We start from the raw sequence: 19,457 nt of genomic DNA on the forward strand, positions 1-19,457 counted from the left end.
ACAACTTTTCCGTACAACGTTTTCTGTCTATCTGTTTGGCATCTCCCTCCCTGATGTTCTCCCTGGACAGCCTGCTTCCTCCAGAAAGCTCGCTCTCCTCCCTCTCTCGAGCCCTCTTCCCCCTCCTTAAAGACAAGGCTAAAATTCGCACTGTGCGGGCTGGGGCTGGGAAGTGGCGCCACTCAGTGTCATCGTGGGAAAAGGAGGGTCGGTAAAGGGCACGGAAGGACGGTGACGAGCCTGTGTGGGTGTGAGCTTGGGGAGGGGGCTGGCCATAGGGAGGGCCTTGGGGCTAATTTCGGTGGCCACGGGAGAGGAGACTTGGGACGGGAATGCGTGTGTGGAGGGAGGGTCAGGCACACTGATGCTGGGGGTTGGTCCATAGGATTCGGGGAGGTGTGGGGGGGACTGGGAGTGGGGGGGGGGCTGGGCGTCACGTGGTTTCTGAGCTAAACCTAACTCTCCCCTTTCTTCACCCTCCACCTCTGACCCCCACTGACTTCCCCCCACCCCCTCCCCAGAACCCCCATGGACCGCCAGAACCTGGCCAGGTTATGACTGCCTCTGGCCCTCTTATTATTGTTAAAACAATAATAAAACAACGGAAAGAAGAAGAAAGCAAAAAAATAAAAGAAAATACATACACAGCCATCAGGGAGGGACTCGCTGGCTAAAATAGGGCCCCTGGTAACTAATGGGGGAGACCTTGTGGTGGGGAGGGTGTAAGTCTTCCCTTCAAGTCTGAAAACTTCAGTACCCTGGACAGAAACTGCAATTCCCATCAGCTCCCCATGGGCGGGAACTATAGCTCCCATTAGCCCTTCAGGGGGCATAAACTACAAAAACTACAACTCCCATCAGTCTCTGGGTCAACAGCTACAATTCCCATCAGCCTCCTGAGCCTCTTCACTAACCAAAGTGCTCCAGGCTTCTGACCTCAGGTAGATAGAAGCTGGGTAAGCGCTAGGCTAGAAGGAGGGCTCAAACTCTGGCTTTGAAGGTTGCCTCTGGGCTTCTCGGGGATGGAGTTGAAGACTTCTTCTCTGGCTCTACCTCCAGCTCAGACTACACCCCATCCCTACCTGGGTACTTCACTTGGCGTCTGCCCCCACAGTCCCACACCCCTCTGTGGTAATCATCCCAAGGCTTCCAGTAGCAGATCCGGCAGCCAGGCCAAGCCTCACATCCAGGGATTTCACTGCCCTGCCTACCCATGCCTTCTGGCTGGCTCCACTTCTCATATACCTCTGCTGGCCCTTCCCACCAGCAGCTCCATCAGTCTCAGAGGCTACAGCAAAAGCTTGCCACTGAAGCAGAAACCCTGCCAAGCTTCTCGAGCTGCACTTCCCATCAGGCCCTTATATGCAAAGTTTAAAGCTCCAGAATTCCTAGCCCACCACAGGCCTAGCCATAATGAAATGTTGAACCAATTTGTGAAGCCAGGACCTCGTGAATGCCAGGCAAAGCACTCTGGCTCTGCCTCTAAGTCACATCCCAGCCCTCAAACCCAGCTTCTAGTGGATGGGGACACTGGGGCCTGGAGAGAGCAGAGCTTCCAAGTGAGGTGAATGAATGAATGAATTAGCCAGTCCCTTCTGTGACTCCCAGAGGCCAGGACAGGGGCCACAAAAGCCTGGGCCATCACTCCCACGCCTCCAGGAGGCTGGCAAGGCTGCTCACCGGAGAACCCAGGCGAAAGGTTGCTCACCTGAGAACCCAGGCGGAAGGCTGCATGGTGTGTCAACTGAATTCCTGCGTGACTATAGACAAGTCCCACCCCCACTGGGCCCCGGTCCTCCTCTATGAAACTAGAATACTGCCATGCATGGTGGCACATGCGTGTGATTCCAGCACTGTGGAGGTGGAGGCAGGAAGATCAGGAGTTCAAGGTCATCCTCAGGTACATAGCAAGCTCTGGCCAACCTAGGGTATGTAAGACTCTGTCTCAAATAACCAAAATAAGTAAAATTAGGGGAGTGAGCTCCAGGCCCAGGTTAAGCCTCACAACGCTCCCTTCCCATCCACTGGCCTGGCTTCCGCCCTCCACCAGCTCTGCCTTCTACCTTTTCCATCTTAGACTGAGGAACTCAGGGTCAAAACTTACCCTAACCTGGCTTATGATCCTCAACCAGCTGGCCGTCACTGGAGACCACTGGATGGCCAGTGACAGTCCTGTGCTAGGGACATGTCCTTCCCTGAAGTGCTGATCATCAGACTGACCAAGGCCTGGCCTGATGGGCCCTCCAATCTATGTGGGAACATAGTGCATCCTTCCATTCCCATGGTCCTCCCATTGCCAGTGTCTGCATCCCTGCACAAGGGCCAATTCAGCTCACAGGAAAGCTCCTGGCCCCTCAAGTAGTGACATCATGGGCCTAATCATAGCAGGTTCTGCTCCCTACATGAATCCTAAGCTCAGCCAGGTCCTCTCTGCTCACCCACACTACCTGCTGTCTCCTAACCTTTGCCTTCTATTCAGAACAGGCTCCCTATGGACAGCTCACACATGCTCAGAATCCAGCCCATGCCCCATCTTCCAGGCTGACTCCAGTAGATGCCCTCTGCTCCTGGTGCCTCTGACTCTGTCTCCCTGCTCGGTCTTGGAGGCTCAAGTTTGACTCACTGCCAGAGAAGGCCCAAAGGCCTGAGTCCCATCTGTCAATCTTACTAGCAGCCAGCAGAGCCTGGCACGGAGCTGAGGTCCTTCTGCTTTTCAAGGGAAAGTGAATGATAAGTCCCCTGGCACTCTCTCTGAGGTGGGCCAGGTACATGGGGGATCATGGAGCACCTTTCATGGGCTGTTTTACACATGGCCTCCTGCTCCGCCATCTTGGGCAAAAGGCACCACTAAGAACTAACCCTGACGCTGCTTCCTCCCTGTCCTCAGGCCATTTCCACCCTCTCCTGGCCCTGCCTTCCACCTTCTCCATCTTAGACTGAGTTACCACTGCCCTCAGGAACTCCAGGGTCAAAGCATTCCCTAACCTGGCTTATGATCCTCAACCAGCTGGCCGTTGCTAGGGACACAGTGAAGTGTCATTACTCTTCCCTAGAGTGCAGCTCATCAGAATGACCAGGACACAGACCTTGGCTCTTTACCAACCTGTTGCCTCACACTGAGTGAGGGCCTGGACCACACATATCCTGCCCAACCTGTGGCACTCCCACAATCAATTCCCCCAGCCCACTAGTCCTTGAGACACACGGGCTTTCTAGATCTCCCGCCTCCACGCCCCACAGCCTCCCCTGGCTCCCTTTTCAGGTCCCAGCCTTATCCCTGCAGCCCCCATTCCCTTGGGGGCTCTCCCAGCTTTCCTCTATCCATGGTTTGCGGCCATATCTCCCATGATTCCACCAGTGCTCTCTGTGCATAGCAGCATCTTTCTCCGATACCACTTCCTCTGTGCCTGACACCCTCACACAAACCTTTCCCAAAGTGATAGGCCAGACAGCCTCACATGGCTTTCCCACATCACCCTCATTAAACCTGGATTATGGGGCACTGGAGTCATATCAACGTATGGGCTTCTCTGGGGCACTGGTCCAGGAAGGATCTAGAAAACTCACCCAGGGGAAGAGTCAGGGCCTGAGCAAGGGAGGACACCTCAGAGGCTTCTCACTGGGATGGTCCCACTGCTGGCCCTCCCACTGAGCTTTTGAGTGAGGGGAACACTCATGATGTGGAGGGTCCTGTGATGAGCTCTGCATCACTGGGAGACTAATGGAAGACTGTGGCCCCTGAAGCCATCCGACCCTGCAAGGACACCAGGCAGCCTCTAGCCCCTCCCTCACTTCTGGCAGCTGCAGCAATTGCAAAATACAGATACATGCTTATCAAAGCTGCAACACACTCACCCTCTGCTTTTCTTATCCCAAGTAAACAGAACTTCAATGCACATTGAGCCCACTTGCTAGAGAAGTCCATTCTGATTGGGGCACCAGCAGCCATTCCCAAGCAGTTCTTCTATCTCAATGCTCCCCTTTTTAGGGCACTCACAGGAAGTAATCCAAGCTCTTTCAACCTTTAAGGCACAGAAGACTTGAAGAGACATCTACCTGTGAAGCTCTGTGCAGTGGCTCCTACCTGTAAATTCCATTACTCGGGAGGCTGAGGCAGGAGGATCACCACGAGTCCACAAGTTTGAGGCCAGCCTAGGCTACAGTGTGGGACCCTGTCTAAAAAAAATTTACCTATTGACCCTAATTTCTATCCAGTCAAGATATGTCTACCCCACAGAGGAGTCTGGACCTGAGGTTCAGGGGGTCCCAGCCTAAGCCATCTACTGGCTGAGACCCAATCTATCAGTGCTGAGGGCCCTACCCAAGCTGGGAGGGACAAGACGGTCAGCATTTTCGTGGATTAGGAGAAAAAGCAGCCCTTATACATGGACACAGCTCTGTAGGTTCATGACTTGGCGAGTCACACGTCCACAATATTGATAAAAGCCACTCTCTTCTTGGTGAACACAGCCCAACTCGGGGCCCAGGATACACTGCTAGGCAAGCAGAACACTGGCTAGATTCCATCCCTACTCACCTGTTGGAGCAGAGAAGTATGCCACTGAGGGCTGTGGCCTGAAGGATGGCATCCCTCCGCACCTGCAACACCAGCATGGCGAGGGCGGAGGCCAGAGTGGCTTCGGGATCAGAGACCATGAGCCACTCAGCAGGAGGGTGTGTGCAGATGTGTGTGAGCACACACACTCACATGCATACCCCCGTGACGGCGTGTGTTTCTGCATCGACGAGCATAAATTCCTAAGGACATCAACCTTCACGGATCTGAGATGCCTATGTGTATGTCAGTGAGTGTGAACACATGTGTGCATGAGAATGGGTCTCTCGTGTCTGCTGCCTATGAGCCTGAGGCATGGGTTTTGTGTATACGCTGTGTGGATGTGTCCCTCAGAATATGCAAGCAAAACACCACAGCTCTGAGCACAAGCAGTATACTACCCCATAAAATAAATACATTCCTTCTGAACCTTGACCTCTAGACTGCATTTCCCAGCATCCCTAGCAATGAGTATGGCCCAATTGCTGAGTATTAGACCCTGTCCAGTTCTTTGTTCCTAACAGCCTCCCATGCTCCATCCTCCACACTAGGGGCCACAGATGGAGGGAATGTGGATTCCTAGCGTGACTTCTGGGCAGAGTCCAGGGAGGGTACACCTGAGTGAGAAAGTTCTCTTGTATTAACCACTAAGATTCAGGGCTTATCTGTTACAGGGACAAATGTTATCTTCTATAGGCTTTGGCCCCTGAAATGGATGTCATGGTAACAAAATGCCACGGCATTCAAGTGACAATACAAGGAAAGGCTAGGAGGCAGGAAAGATGAAGACCCACACGCCACTGTGGCAAAGATTTGGTACAACATTGCCTGTGCCAACCTGCTGAAGGTGGGGTGCCAAGGGAAAGTTGAGGATAGGGCCCAGGATCGCCAGCTCTAACGTTCCTCTTCTGGCAACATGTTACAACCTAGACTCCAACAAGAACGGGCTGTCTTGCAGGCAGGGAGGGAGGGAAGATGATAACCCTGAGGGGTGATTCCTGCAGAGGTCGGAAGAGCCATTGCCCCCAGGCCCCACAGAGTAAAGACCGAAAGGAGCTCTAGGGTCAATGAGAGAGACCTTCTCAACTAAGTGAGGGCCTTTTTCTACCCAAGGATTTAGGAGTGGTCTCTCCACCTACCATTTAAAGGGTCCTCAAGACAGTCACGGCACTCTGAAGAGGGCAGGAGCCGAGAAACAAGAGAAGACATGGGGGTGGAGAGCAGAGCTTAGGGGAGGGCTGTGGTGTGGCTGTGGTGACTAAAGCCTTGGAACCACCAGAAATGGACAAGTCGGTGTGGGATGTCTGCACTTACACACAGCCAAGGAGAACATTTCTCCCAAAACCCACTTCTGAAAGGCCATGGAGGATAAAGATGGGGACATTCTGCCCAGCAGAGCAGCAGCCTAAAGCCTCCCCAGAGGGCAGAAGCAGGATTTGCTGGAGACCCTGTCCTTACCGCTGCAGGAGCTAGCCGGCCGGCCTAGCAAAGCATGGATTTCCTCCCCTGTGTTCAGGCATGTGTGCTCTGTGCATGAAAACGACCCCAGGCACCACATGTGTTGCCCGGCTTTCCTAAGTCCCACCTTTGTGGAGGTGGGAGTGGGCAAGGTCTCGCTATACACTCCAGGTTGACCTTGACCTTGCAATCCTGCTGCCTCCACTCCCGGAGTGCTAGATATAGGTGCTCAGCACTACGCCCAACCTCTTTTCTTTCGTGAATGAGCTTTTGTTGTAGGGTCTACCTCCGCAGAACCACTGTACTTTAGGGATGTGTTGGAACAAGTGAGGTAAATGATCGTTTCAGTTCGGTTCAAGACCAGAGGAGGCAGGTCTGCGTGGATCGGGGTAAGCCACCATCCCCCACAAACAACCTCTTGGAGTAAGACTTTTGTCATTCTTGCAATGGCACTAGTGGACATTCTGAGACAGGAGGTAAAATGAAAAAGATCCTTGGTGATCCGACAGTCCAGACTTAAGCAAAACATTCTCTACTGGTCCCCAAACTTGTATGCACTTCTACATAGAAGTACAACAAGGTGGTGGCTCCTGGCCTTCTCAGAAGCTCAGCTGTCGTCTCAAAACTGAGCTCCAGGTTTGGAATGTAATGTGAGCTGGGAGAGCCTCTCCAGGCCCAGTCCATGGAAACCTCCCGCGTCTGATCCCTTGCTCATTCCTGCACCTTGAGAAGTCATGAGTTAAAGATGACACAGCCACAAGACGGAAGACCAGGCCCTGAGGCATTACCAGAGCAGCTCCCCTCAGTCAGAAGCATCGTTTGTAACCCATGGGAAAGAGAATGGAGGTCTCTGTTAAGTCGCAGAGGCTGTGGAGTGTCCGTTATAGCAAACCAGTGTCACTCTGGAAGCTCCTAGGAATCCGGACACACGCTCCTGTGCATATGACAAAATGTGTGCACCTGTGGGATGAAGCCAGCAATATGCCTCTGAGGGTCTCATTCCTGGGTGGGTGACACTGAGGAGGGGTGTATGTAGGATAAATGCATGGTGCTGGTGTTCATCTGGCACATGAACCTGTATGCACAGGAAGGTTTGTGTTTCCATGCTCCTAGGCATATGCCCCCAAGCACATGTGTGTATGTCTCTACAAAACTGGGTGATCCTGAGCATGTAGGTGTGCCCTTGTGGGTCTGAATAGCTGTATACATACCCCTGGGAATGAACACACAGCAGACACTGTTCTGGATTGGGTCTGAGTGTGCACATGCCCTACAGGTCTGCAGATAAGTGTGTGCTCATCTATGTGCCACTACATGGGTACCAATGAGCACACAGATACACCTGTGTCTGTGAGCATTTGTGTGGGCCACTTTAGGCCCAGTGTGTGTGTGTGTGTGTGTGTGTGTGTGTGTGTGTGTGTGTGTGTGTGTGTGCACATGCACCTCTTTGGGAGTCTGAGTGAATGTAGACATACTTCTGTATGGATCAACATGTATGTCTCTGTGGAGAATGTATAGACATGTATGTATCTGTGAAACTGGGTGTGTGTGTGTACATATGCTTTACAAGGTCTTGGTATAAATGTGTGTGTGTATGTGCATGTATGGATGTGCTTCTCAAGGTCCCCTCTCTTGAGGACAGTGTGGAAGGGTGCATGTCTATAAGCCTGAACAATGCATACGTGTGCATAGACTTCTGGGTTCTGAGCACTCACACCCCTCTGACAACATGTCCCCATGCTCCTTTGATCTTAGTACATATCACACCTCAGTGTGCAGAGACTCCTTCTGTGGGGACAAACATGTGGGTCCATGAGTACCTCCCTCCACAGAATGATATGTGCATTTTGGTGAGTACACATGGACAGAGACATGACACCTGTGCACACAGACATGAGGGGCACTTCTATGGATACATGTATATGCAAGCTTCCATGAGTGTGAGCAAAATGTGTTTATGCCTGAACACAAATGCTGTGTCTGTGGTTAGGAAACGTGTGAGCATCTGGAAGTCTGAACATATATGTGGGACTGTGGTCTATACACATATGTGAGCAAATGTTACACAAGTAGCTCAATCCACAGTTATATGCCTTTGAGAGCTGAGCATGGATGTATAGCCCTGGATTCAAGGACATGTCACAAGGCATGTGCCTCTGTGAGTGTGAGCACAGGTGAGCAAACACACAAAGATCTGAACACACAGTACATGCCCAGAGTATATGATGTATGAGGAGGTTTTCTGGCTCAGAGCATGTCTGTATCATCAACAGATGTGAGCAGGTGAGAGCTGCCTCTGGGTTTAAGCATGTGTTTCCACACAGCCCTGAGTGTAAGGGACCGGGGTGGGTTTAAGGCTCACAGTGCCGAGTGTGGGAGCCTTTGCGCAGCTGAGCATGTACAGGTGTGACTCTCGGGGGCCAGGCAGGTGAGCAGCTGTGAGTCTGGGCTCCTGTAGATGTTCAGGAAGCTCTAAGCATGTACATGAGACACTCGGTGGCTCTGGTACACAGTATGCTTCATGGGACTGTGTACACTGTGCAGCTTTGTGTTTCTCTGGATTTCTCAGGGGTGTACACGGATTTCAGGGCATCCGAGCACACATATGACTCTAAGCATCTATGTGCCTCTGTTGATCTGGGTATAGATACCATGCACTTTACATGGTGTGTGTGTGTGTGTCTGTGTGTCTGTGTGTTTGTGTGTCTGTGTCTATGTAGCAATATGTGAGCTTCCAGGCAATGTGCAATTGTGTATGCACATGTATGTGTGTGTGTCCCTGGTCAGAGCACATGCATGTGCAGATGGATATATATATATATATATCTGTGGATATAAGTCTTTGTGTTCTTCCTCTGTCTCAGGGGTACAAAGTCCACAGTTCTTCAGGGGCCAGGCTGGAAATACAATGTGTGGGCAGGACAGCTGGGCCAGCAAGGGTGGGGTGTCACATTACCCACTGTAGGTGTGTGTCCCTTAAACTCCCACTAGGGAAAATTCTAATAATACTCTGTGTGACTGAACCTCCAGCCTTGAGAAAAATAACGTGCTAGATGACAGACTTACTCAGCAGGGAAGAGAACAGGATCTGGGGTCTGTGGAGGGGCTGAGTGAAGGGAAGGGATGGGGGGGTGGACAGGCCAAACAGGGATGATCCCAGGGCCCACAACCCATCCAGGGATGAAGATCTGAAAGTGGGGAGGGTAGACCCCGTAGGGTCCGGCTCCGGACAGCCTGTCACTAGCCAGGCACCTGGTGCTCTGCTACAAAAGCTCCCTTATCCTGGGGCCCCAAAGCAGACTCTAACTGGAGAGGCCAGGATGAGAGGGGAACATGGTCCAGGTCGGCCTGGGCACCCAGAAGTAATCCTGATCCCTGCCTGGCTTCCCATGGGAAGATGAGGACAGTAGGCATTCCAGGGCTATGGATTAGCATGATGTAGGTGAGCTGCCCTTGGCGCTCCAAGGTCCGCTCCACCCTGCCTCCAGGACTTATTTTCAAAGCTGGGCCAGACACCAGCCCTCCTTACTCCCAGTCTCCAGTCTTCCTTCACCTCCATTATCTTCCCTCACATGGTGGATCTTTTTTTTTTTTTTTTTTTTTTTTTAAAGAATGGCACAGTGGTTGGTGATCTCTGGGAGCCCTGACGTGGGGGCAGCTGACCCATCCACTTCAGGTCCACTTTACCGTTTTGGTCTAACAAAGCCTGAAACGGCTCAGGATACCAGAAAGCACCCTGTAGGTCATGCCCAGGCTTCTAGATAGACTCTGGGCGGGGACATCAGACCCTCCAGGCTATGTCCCCAACCTGGTGTGTGTATGTGTGTGTGGCACATCTCTGTGTGGTGTGCTGTGGCTCTGCAGAGTTGCGGGAGAACAGAAATCTATCATCACAGAGTTTATGTTCCAGAATGGAAGATGAGGCTGCACCCCTTCCCCACGGCATAGTCCCAGCCCAGAGTTCTCACAGGTCATTCCTTGCAGCCATTTACGGCAAACTGGCTGTAGGAATCCCCAGCCACTGCCTATGACTTTTCTGAGTTAGGCAGTGCTGAGAGGTGCTGTGGGCAGACTCTGCCTCGTGCCCAAAGCATCCCCAAGGCAACAGTGGATCTGCAGTGTAAAGAGATGGAGGGGCCTTCTGTAGAGGAGGGCATCTGCTCCCAGATGCACGGGCCCTGAGCTGTGGACGGAAAAGTCTTTCCTGCCCAGCCGTTGGCACCTCCCATGAGTGCCCTGGTGCAGGACCACAGAACAACCCCACTCAGCTCTGGACTACTGAGGATGAGAGGGATGGGTGGAAGGGCATCAGCCTGTGGGTATGGGGGAGGGTCTCCACTCCTGGTCTGTGACCAGGACCCCCAGGCTCCACTGTCTATGATTCTACGCTATCTACCCACACTCCCACTGGGTGGCAGCTCACCCTCAACTTCAGTGTCTCTTCTGGAGCTGGTAGTTCCTCCAGACCCCTGACCCCAGGTCAGGGTCACAGCCCTTCTCCATCCCTGCATGCACCTGCCCCAGCCTTGCTGAAACTTCTAGACCAGGTGCCACCATGGAAGGTAATGTAGAGAAGTCTCTGGGGAGCCAAGCATGAGATGTGGGTGTCCCGTCCACTCCTGCGGGTTCATTCAGGCTGTAGCCAAGGCCTGTGCTTCCCAACTGGGAGCTCCCAGCAGCCACATCCTGTCCTTTCTCCAGTCCTGCTGTCAGCCCCCAGCGCCCACCTCCCACTGTTCAGTCACTGCCAACCTACTCAGATGAGCAGCCCAGCAACCACTGGGCCACCCCACTCTCATGCTCTCAGCCAGATTGCCAAGCTCCCTCCCAACTTGCTCAGCTGATTTCTTTAGCTGTGGCCTTGGCTCCAGCCAGCAACATTAAGCAAGAGTCCCTGGGCCACCACTCAGGAAACCCTTCCCCATAGCTTGTGTTCCTACAGCCCCTCTCAAGCTAGGATCTCCCCAGGGGGACTGCAGGTCTGGCCTAAGGGGCATCTTTGCGTAGTGCAATGCCAGATACAGAGGTTCCGTGTAGTAACTGTCCTCCTCAGCCTGGCAACCTGGGGACCCTTTCAAGAACACCAGATAAGTCCCTGAGGCTGAGCAGGAGGTCAAGGGAGGGCCAACAGAGACTATGAGTGGCTATGAGTGGCCAAGGGAGCGCCAGTCTTCAGGGTTGATGGGAGCTGTAGTTCTGGACCTGAGGGCTGATGGGAGTTGTAGTTCCCCTACCTCCCATTCCAGGACTAATGGGAGTTGCAGTTCTTCATGTTTCTACAGCCACATCTCCCTCTTTTCTCCCAGTTCCTCTTGGCTCTCCACCCCTAGTAACCCAGGCTAAAGACTCCACTATCTCCAAGGATGGGACACCAAAAGGCACCTTGACAGAGGGCATGTGAGGGGCCTGGGGTCTTCTAAGTTACAAAGGGACTGCAGGAGGAAGCTAAAGCCTGCAGCACACCCTGGGCTGGGGCCAGGTGGCAGACAGTCGCCCCCCTCCCCAGCAGCGTCGCGGGGGCCCGGGGCAGGGGAGGGGGGAAAGGCACTCACCAGTACTAGGCTCACACTCCTCCAGGTCCTCATCATCGCTTGGACACTCAGCCGAGGCCACCAGGAGGTCATCTGTGTTCTGGGGGGATAAGGGGAGGGGCAGGGGAAGAGAGGGTTCCGGTGGGTGAGTGGATCCCACAGCTGCTTCCCAGGACGTGGGGCAGCACAGAAAAGAGGCCCAAGGCCAAGCCAGTTCTCCCATCGTTTGCTGAGTGACTTGGCCTCTGAGCCGGCCTTGTGGTCCCTCTGGCCCTCAAAGACCAGACAGCATGTGTTGAGTCCTTTACGCTGGGGAGCCAGGGGATGGGATGCCACACCTGGGCTACAAGGTGCATACCAGGGGGCCAGGGGGCCTGGGGCAGGGGCAAGGTGTATGGAAGAGGCCCAGGCACAGAGGGAGGGGTCCATAGACAGGGGGAGCCAGGGTCCGGAGAGTTCCCCATCTCCAGCGTCCCCACCCCATCACCTCTCATCTTTCCCAACCCCCTTCCACAGGGAGAACCAGGCTCCGCACAATAATTAGGGCTATGGTTGCCATGACAACAGGAGTCGACTTTGTCAGCATTTTCTCTCCTCCTGATTGCAAAGAAAGAGGATCCCTGAGATGAGTGAGCCTGAGGGGGAGGGGAAGTTCTGGGGTGGGGGGTGGGGGCTAAGAAAGAGAGCCACAGAGGGAGACCCAAAGTCCAAGAAGGAAGGGAGGCTGGGAGACTTCAGATCAGGAGAGAGCCAGGGTGGAGGTCAAGGATGCCAGGGTGAGAGGGTCCTATCCTGCTGCTCCCCAGGTTCCACTTCAGACCCAACAGCCCTTGCCCAAGGACAAAGTCATGAACTCCTATTCCCTTCTGCCTCCTTGACCTCCGTCTTTGCTACCCACCCCAGTGTCTCTTTGGGGCCGTCCACTCTCCTCCCCACATGGCTAGTCTGCCCACCCTCTTCTACTAAGATCAGATGTGATTTGGAGGACCTGGAGGGCAGGTAGCTAGCCCAAGCCTTCTTCTTAGGGCTCCCCACTCCCTAGAGAAAGCCCCTGAACATTCAGATCCCCCAGACTTCTAGGCACTGAAGACAAAGAGGAAGCCTTATAGCTTGTCTCTCTCTCTCTCCTAACCAGGCCAGCCCCAGGATTCCTGCAGACTGACAAGAAAGAAGAGCCCAGAACCCAGCAAGCCCAGCCCTGAGAGAAGCTGAAGACAGGCTGGGATGGAGGAGACATGTCCTCATGGACACCCCAAGATTCTTCCTGGCCTGTAGGCTCAACAGCCAAGACTGTGACACTTGGGGAAGACAGACAGAAGCACTGAGCAGCTGAGGTGGCCTAGCTAGGTCACCGTGACAGGTACAAGCACTCCATAACCAGTACTCAGCACCGGCATTGGTGACAATCAGGGAACCTAGCTGCTAGACAGTCCTATATACCCCAAAAGCCAGGCTTGCCTGCTCCTCAGAGCTGTGTTTCCTTGGTGTGGTCCCCCTGACTCCAACCAGATCCAGGGAGCTCCTGAGCGGGCAGACAATTGTGTGTGTAGAAAAAGCACCAGGAACTCTGCACCGCCATTCAGAACACGCACTCAAAGGAGGAGGCAGAGGCCCACCATGTTGAGGCGCTTGGAGCTCGCTCCACGTCACATGTGGAAGATATGTGAAGGCAGAGGACTTACAGTCTTGACCTCTAACCCAACAGGGACTCCAGCATAGGGAGAGGCTGCTCCTTGCCTCTGCCAGCCTCTGGAGAGGGGCCGCCCACCCTGGGAGACTGCATGTCACCACTCCAGTGTGTCATCTCGGCCCAAGATGCCACCTTCCAACTCCAGTTGGTCCGCTAAGCTCTGGCATGGTTACCCTCTTCACTATCCCCTCAGTTTTCATCCAGACTTCCCTTCTCCTGGCTAGGGTGGGTAGGCTTCTCCAGTCAACTGCCCTCGACTCTGGGCCCCCTAGAGACAGCGGTTACCCCCTCTGGTCAACATCCCTGATTACCATGTGAAGACCTCCTTCCACCTCCTTCCTCTAAACCATCACCATGACAACAAGGTCAGAACGAGCTATCTCCAAAACCACCCCGCTTCCAAAGCCCTTGGACCTTCCCCGACCCAGAAGGGGTCTCACCTGGGTGGTGCTGTCCCTCATTGTGGGGGAGCGGCCCCGGCGAGTGGTGGTGGTGGCCATGGTGGTGGTGGTCTCCATGATGGTGGTGGCCATGTCAGCCAGCAGGGTGGTGGCAGTGGTCTCCGCACTGAGCAGCACGGAAGGCCCCTCCCCTACTAGGCGTAGGTGGCCTTCAGTCCGCACGTTGGGGTCGCTCTCGGCGGCCAGCGCCAGTACCTTCAGCCCATTGTAGTAGAGGCCGGACACCTGGCCCTGGAAGGGGCGGCCCTGATCCCGGCCCCCAATCTTGATGGCAGCCTGGCTGTTGAAGATGGTCAGCTGGCGTCCTGAGGGTGGAGGATGGGGTGGGAAGGGCAGGCAGAGGAGAGGCAGGCGGTCCAGGTAGGCCAGGAAGGGACGGGAGGGTGGACAGAGCAAGGGGAGGAGAGTGGAAGCCAGCGTGTGGATGGGGAGGAATGAGGAAGAGGCAGACAACCAAGGGAAAATCCTTGTTAACCAGAGCCCCCAGCCCGGCATGTGGGACCCCCACAGGAGAGGGCCGCCAGGACACACATGGGCTGGGAAAGGGAGCCTGGCCATGCCCTGTTCCCACCATGCACATGCCTCTCCGTCTGCACCTGTCCCTTTCTGACCCCACCCCCGGGGCTATCACCCTCTTCCTTATCCTTTACTTCCACCCCGTCTTCTCTCGCTGCTCCCCCAAACATCCCGCCCAAGGTCCAGCCCCAAGCCACGGTGTCCTCCGAAGCAGGAGACAGTGGCGACAGACACGGAGACAGGAGGGAGCCCTGCCAGGCCCAGGCAGAGTCGGTGAGTGTGAGCAGAGGAAGCAGCAGGATGAGAGACAGAGAGTGGGGGTCTGCTCCGGCCTGGCCCCACCCTTAAGTGCCCCATGATGGCTGGCCAGGCTGCCTAGCTTCTCCTTCCCTGCTGAGACCCAGCCACTGCCCTGGGAGCAGGACCTGGTGAGAACAGTCCTTCCCCCAGTATGGACGGACGACGGACGTGCAAGCCCAGATAAGGAAAATGTTAAAGGGACCTTGCTTCGCTCACTGACAGCCAATAAAACTGCTCCAGCTCCAACCTGGCCCTGCAACTTGGCAGTGTTAGATACCTCTGAACGGCCCCTGCAGGGAGCTTGGCTGCTTGCTTTGGTTTTAGTGGACCTGGGGGGTCAGTTTAACCCTCTGAGTTTGTTGTTTTTGGTTTGGATTTTTAGAAAAGATATTTATTATTTTTAAGTTTAGATTTAACTTTGGTTTTGATGTTATTGGGGAGGGGCAGATGGAGTACAATTTTGCCCGACTCTCCCATGGACTCAGCTGCTTTCATTTAAGACCTGCCTTAGCCCTCGTTAGCCTCAAGTTAGTGCCTCGTTAGAGATCTGGTTTAGAGTTAGAAACCTGTCAGCCTGCCCCCCAAGCCTGGGCTGAGACAGTCCAACGGTGACCCATCCTCTCCCTAGAAACAGACTCTCCAGGACTCCCAAACATCTGTCCAGCCAAGGATGTGTCACTAATGTGTCTCCACAGGCCCCTTACTCAAACTCTCCTCCCCCGGCACCCTCCTACTGTGAGCTCAAGTGAAGACCCCCCCCAACAGCCCCGCTTCCTCACATGTGGCTGAGTCCTGCCCACGAGGGCGGAGGGCTGCTGCGTAAGAATTATGAGGAAAACATAGGAGGGAAGGGTCCTAAGGGTCAGATGAGTTCTCCGGTAAACAGATTCCTCTCCAGAAAGTCTCCTCAGAGCCTTTACAAAGCTAACGGACACGTGGACTTCCAAAAGGAGGAACCAATTTCATCCCAAACCCGTTTGCCCACAGGCCTCTTTACTGTAAGGCTTCCCCCGGAACTGCCACTCCAGACATGTTTTGGAAGGAGGAAATGGAGCCATTCCATAAACATTTATTGAGCCCCTGCTGAATCCCAGCAACTGACACACTATCCCCTCCAAGAACACCCAGCCCTGCCCTAGACTAGCCTGCTCCTCCTTCTTCTTATGGTGCCGGGGGAGTGGGCTGAGCAAGACCAAGGAGGGGCCAGGCTCTCAGGGTCAGTACCGGGCCAAAGTCTACACCAAGAGTGTATGTAGATGCTTTGTCTTCATTTTCTAGAAGAGTAAACACAAGCTTAAAGAGAAGATGTGACTGTCACTTCTGGAGGGCCAAGGAGCTCTTCCCTTTTCTGCCCCCCCCCCCAGTCGTCTTCTTCCTCTAACAGCTCTCCCAACTATCCCAGAGTGGGGGTGGTGGATGGGTCTCACAGTTGTCCGTCTCAGCCCAGGCTCCTCCCTCGGCCTCTCTGATTCTAGGAGGGGAGGGTGGGTAAAGGAGAGGAAGCCACGGCCTCTGTGGCCCCTGCCCCCCACCTGCCATGAATGCCTCAAAGGGTTAAAGTTCACCCCACTGGAGAGAGCAGCCCAGTGTGGCTGGGGCTGCAGGTTTTTAGCGATGTCTGTTACAGTCCCTTTAACGTTTTTGTCCTGCTGTGGGTTTATCACATCTGGTTATCAGCGTGTTTAGGCCCCATGGATCAGGGGCTGGAGGTTACATTGGGGGATTTTATTTGGGGAGTCCCATGGACGTTTAAAGCACAGTAGTTATCATCTGGTTAAGTGGGGGGTTTTAGCACTGCCGCTCCCCACTAGAGTTTAGCCTTAGAGGTACAGAGCTCGCCCCTCCTCCAGCGGGAATAACATGGCTGTGCCCTTGGCCCCCCAATTCCCCTGGTGACAAGAAGCCTCTCCTCTCACAGAGCAGCACCTCACTTTCCACAGAAGGGCCTCTTAGGGACCTGCTCTGTCTTCCTCAGCCGATCAGCAGGCAGAAACGTCTAAGAACCCCTAAGAGACCACCGCCTTCTCTCTCTCCCGTACCCTCCCTCAGCCTGCCCTGCTCCTAAGGAGCCTGAGACCAAGGCCTCAGAGGTCTAGAGCATGACCCAAGGCTCCAGCTCTTCCTCGCCCTCACGACAGCCCTTCGGAGCCCTCTCTCAGTGGCTCTGCCCTCCTTGCCCTGTGGCCCTTAAGTAAATTTGAGGTGAACTTGGCCAGAGGCACCTTCTAGCCTGTGTTCCCCTCCTGCTGTGGGTGCCATAGCTCAGCACAAGCCGAGGGCGCTTCCATCTTTCGAGGGTCAGCCTAGGAAGGGTAGGCACCTGGTTTTCTCATCCCTGTTCCCAAACCACCTCCCGGAAACAGACAGACTGAGTGTAGGGGGCAGAAAGGAGCATCCTGCCCGGACAACTGTCCCTCCACTTGGGGACGGGCATGTCAACGGAGCGAAGAGGTGGGGGAGAGAGCTCTGCACCTTTAAGATCGTGTTTTTAAAGTTAGTTAGTTAGTTAGTTAGTTAATTCTGGTTAATTACCTTTGTCGAGCAGCCACTCATCTACTACTCGACCAAGCCGGTAGGGGATTCTCTGTCTAGCAATCGCCAGGCGCTCGTTATCAAAGTTTCCTTGGAAAAGTTTAGAAAGACAGTAGGTTTCTCAGGCAGCGCAGTCCAAAGGCTTTAGAAAGTAATTATGCAGTTCTCAGGAGACCCCAGCAAGCAGCCACATTCAACAGGAAGGAGAGAGGCAGGAGTAGATGCTGGGCCCCTCCTCTCCCAGGGGCCCCCTCCCTAGGCTCCACCAGAGCCGGCCCCACCCTTGGGGGTGAGAGGAACCCAAAGGAGAGGGAAAATCAAGAAAAGCGAAAGGAAGCAGAAAGGAAAAGAAAAACAAAAACAACCCCCCGCCCCCCGCAGCTGGAAGGTCAGAGATTAAACAGGTTTATGTAGTCAAGCTGTTGAGGCTGGGGCCCCACTTCCTCCACCACCCCAAAGAGGGGGGTGGGTGGGGGCGGGGCATTTAGCAGGTTTAAGTTAGGGGGCGGTCCAGCTGGTTACTGCGTTTAGAGGGTGGTTTAGAAGTGGGAGGGATGGGTTAAGCAGGGTTTATGCAGCATTTAAGGGGGTGCCCGGCACACTCATTTCACTGAGCTTTAAACCACTTCTCAACATCATTGCCAGCTCCCATCATCTCCTGGAGTCAACTCCAGCTGTCCCAACCCCGGTTCCCACCTCCCTCCACACCCATGGCCCACCATACCCTTCCACCTTGGTCCCCTGATCCTCCTCACTTTTCTCCCTTACAGCTGCTTCTGCCTGCTCACCTGGCCCTGGCTCCCTGTTCCTGGCTGCTGCTACAGCACAGGGCTGGGGATGCCCACAGGCAATGGGGTGGCAGGCCATGGGGAGAGGGGAAGCTAGGTGCTTAAACTCTCTCCTACTCTCATTCACTTGCCCAGTGCCCAGAGACTAGGGTCTGGACCAGCCTATGTGCACTTCCCATGAACCTTCGGGAACACCTTCACGAATTCGCCCGCCTGCATTCATGTGTGCATGGATGCAATTGCTAGGTACTCATGAGGCCCTGAGACTCTGCCTTCTCTACAGGCTTTCCTACCTTCTCTCAGGACCTCACTGCTGGGGTCCACTGAGCCTCACCCCGGCCAAACACCCCCTTCTCCACAGCCCTCTCATCCCATCTCCTGCAGGTCTCCTTGGCCCTTCTCTGCTCCCTGCTCTGCCCTGGCCTTTCCCTTGCTCTCTTCCCCATCTCGATTCCACTTCAACAAGCTCAGGCGCTCTGTACGGAGCCAGGCTCTGCACCAATCCGCCCTCAGAACCCGGCCTTGCCCCCGTTTCTCTCCCTCATCTGCAGGCCCTGCCAGCTCCTAGCCTTCTCCTTCAGACTCCCTCCCCCAGTTTTAGCCCCACCCTTCTCCATCCTTGGCTCCCCATCTGGATACCCACCTGTTCTCTCCACGCTCAAGCTCCTACCCCAGAGACAAGAAAGGAGCGAGAGAGAGTGGTGTGTGTGTGTGTGTGTGTGTGTGTGTGTGTGTGTGTGTGTGTGTGTTGCATAGGGTACATGCACACCTATGTGGAAGGGGCTTATCAATGTGCCTTCAGTGTTTCTCCGTGAACCTACCACAGTGAGCAGGGACACGATTCCCTTTGAAAACATGGCCACTCCGTTTATTTTGCTAGGGTAGGGGCATTCCTCCAGTCTGCACCTCACGGCTATACTACCCTAACTGGGAACTCAGGCAGGCCTGTACCTGTGCTTATGCTCACGTGTACATGAAGGATGCACCCTTAAGAACTTTGGGGCAATGAGACCTTGCCTTCCCTAGAGATCCAGGATTAAGTATCAGGTTCCACTGAGTCAGACCCCACAGTCTGTGGGAGGCCAGGTATGGTGGTGCGTACCTTTAATCCCAGCACTCTAAAGGCAGTTACAAGTGGGTATCTACGAGTTCAAGGCCAGCCTGGACTACATAGCAAGTTCTAGGTCAGCCAGGGCTACAGAGTGAGACCTCATCTCAAACAAACAAATAAATAAATAAGAGTGATAGGCGTGGGTCCGCTCTCACTGATGTAGTGGCGGCCGGAATTTTTCAGGAGCCACCCTCACAGCGCACACAGGCAACAACTGGGCCCTTAAGAGACCCAGATTTAGCTGGGTGTGGTGGCACACCCCTTTAATCCTAGCACTCAGGAGGCACTCTGTGAGTTCCAGGCCAGTCTGGTCTACATAGTGAGTTCCAGGCCCGCCAGAGTTACGTAGAAAGCGCCTGGCCCCATGCCCCAAAAGATTAAAAGATACCCAGAATTGCAAGCAAGGAATGCCAGACAGCCTTTCCCTATACCTATCCAGGGGTCCTGGCAGAGGACATCAGACATGATGCCTCCTTCTAGCCTTTGGCCTGCTGAGGTGACCCTCTGGGCATGAG

The 19,457-nt window shown here is 54.3% G+C and overlaps 1 protein-coding gene across 28 annotated transcripts in view; it reads right to left on the reverse strand.

Moving 5' to 3' along the window:
- Nrxn2 (neurexin 2) overlaps positions 1 to 19,457 on the reverse strand; it is a 119,976-nt gene that overhangs the window by 2,532 nt on the left and 97,987 nt on the right. For 22 of the 28 annotated variants that reach the window (XM_028853779.2, XM_028853778.2, XM_028853766.2 and 19 more), the window contains 3 exons: positions 17,044 to 17,133; positions 13,675 to 14,000; positions 11,566 to 11,644 (listed from right to left, as the gene is read on the reverse strand). In XM_028853779.2, the coding sequence (XP_028709612.1) occupies positions 11,566 to 11,644; positions 13,675 to 14,000; positions 17,044 to 17,133 (495 nt within the window). The remainder of the gene's footprint in view (positions 1 to 11,565; positions 11,645 to 13,674; positions 14,001 to 17,043; positions 17,134 to 19,457) is intronic. The other 6 variants (XM_028853776.2, XM_037207878.1, XM_028853774.2 and 3 more) reach the window with 1 other exon arrangement.

This window comes from Peromyscus leucopus, chromosome 1, assembly GCF_004664715.2.
Source record: "Peromyscus leucopus breed LL Stock chromosome 1, UCI_PerLeu_2.1, whole genome shotgun sequence".
NCBI lineage: Eukaryota > Metazoa > Chordata > Mammalia > Rodentia > Cricetidae > Peromyscus > Peromyscus leucopus.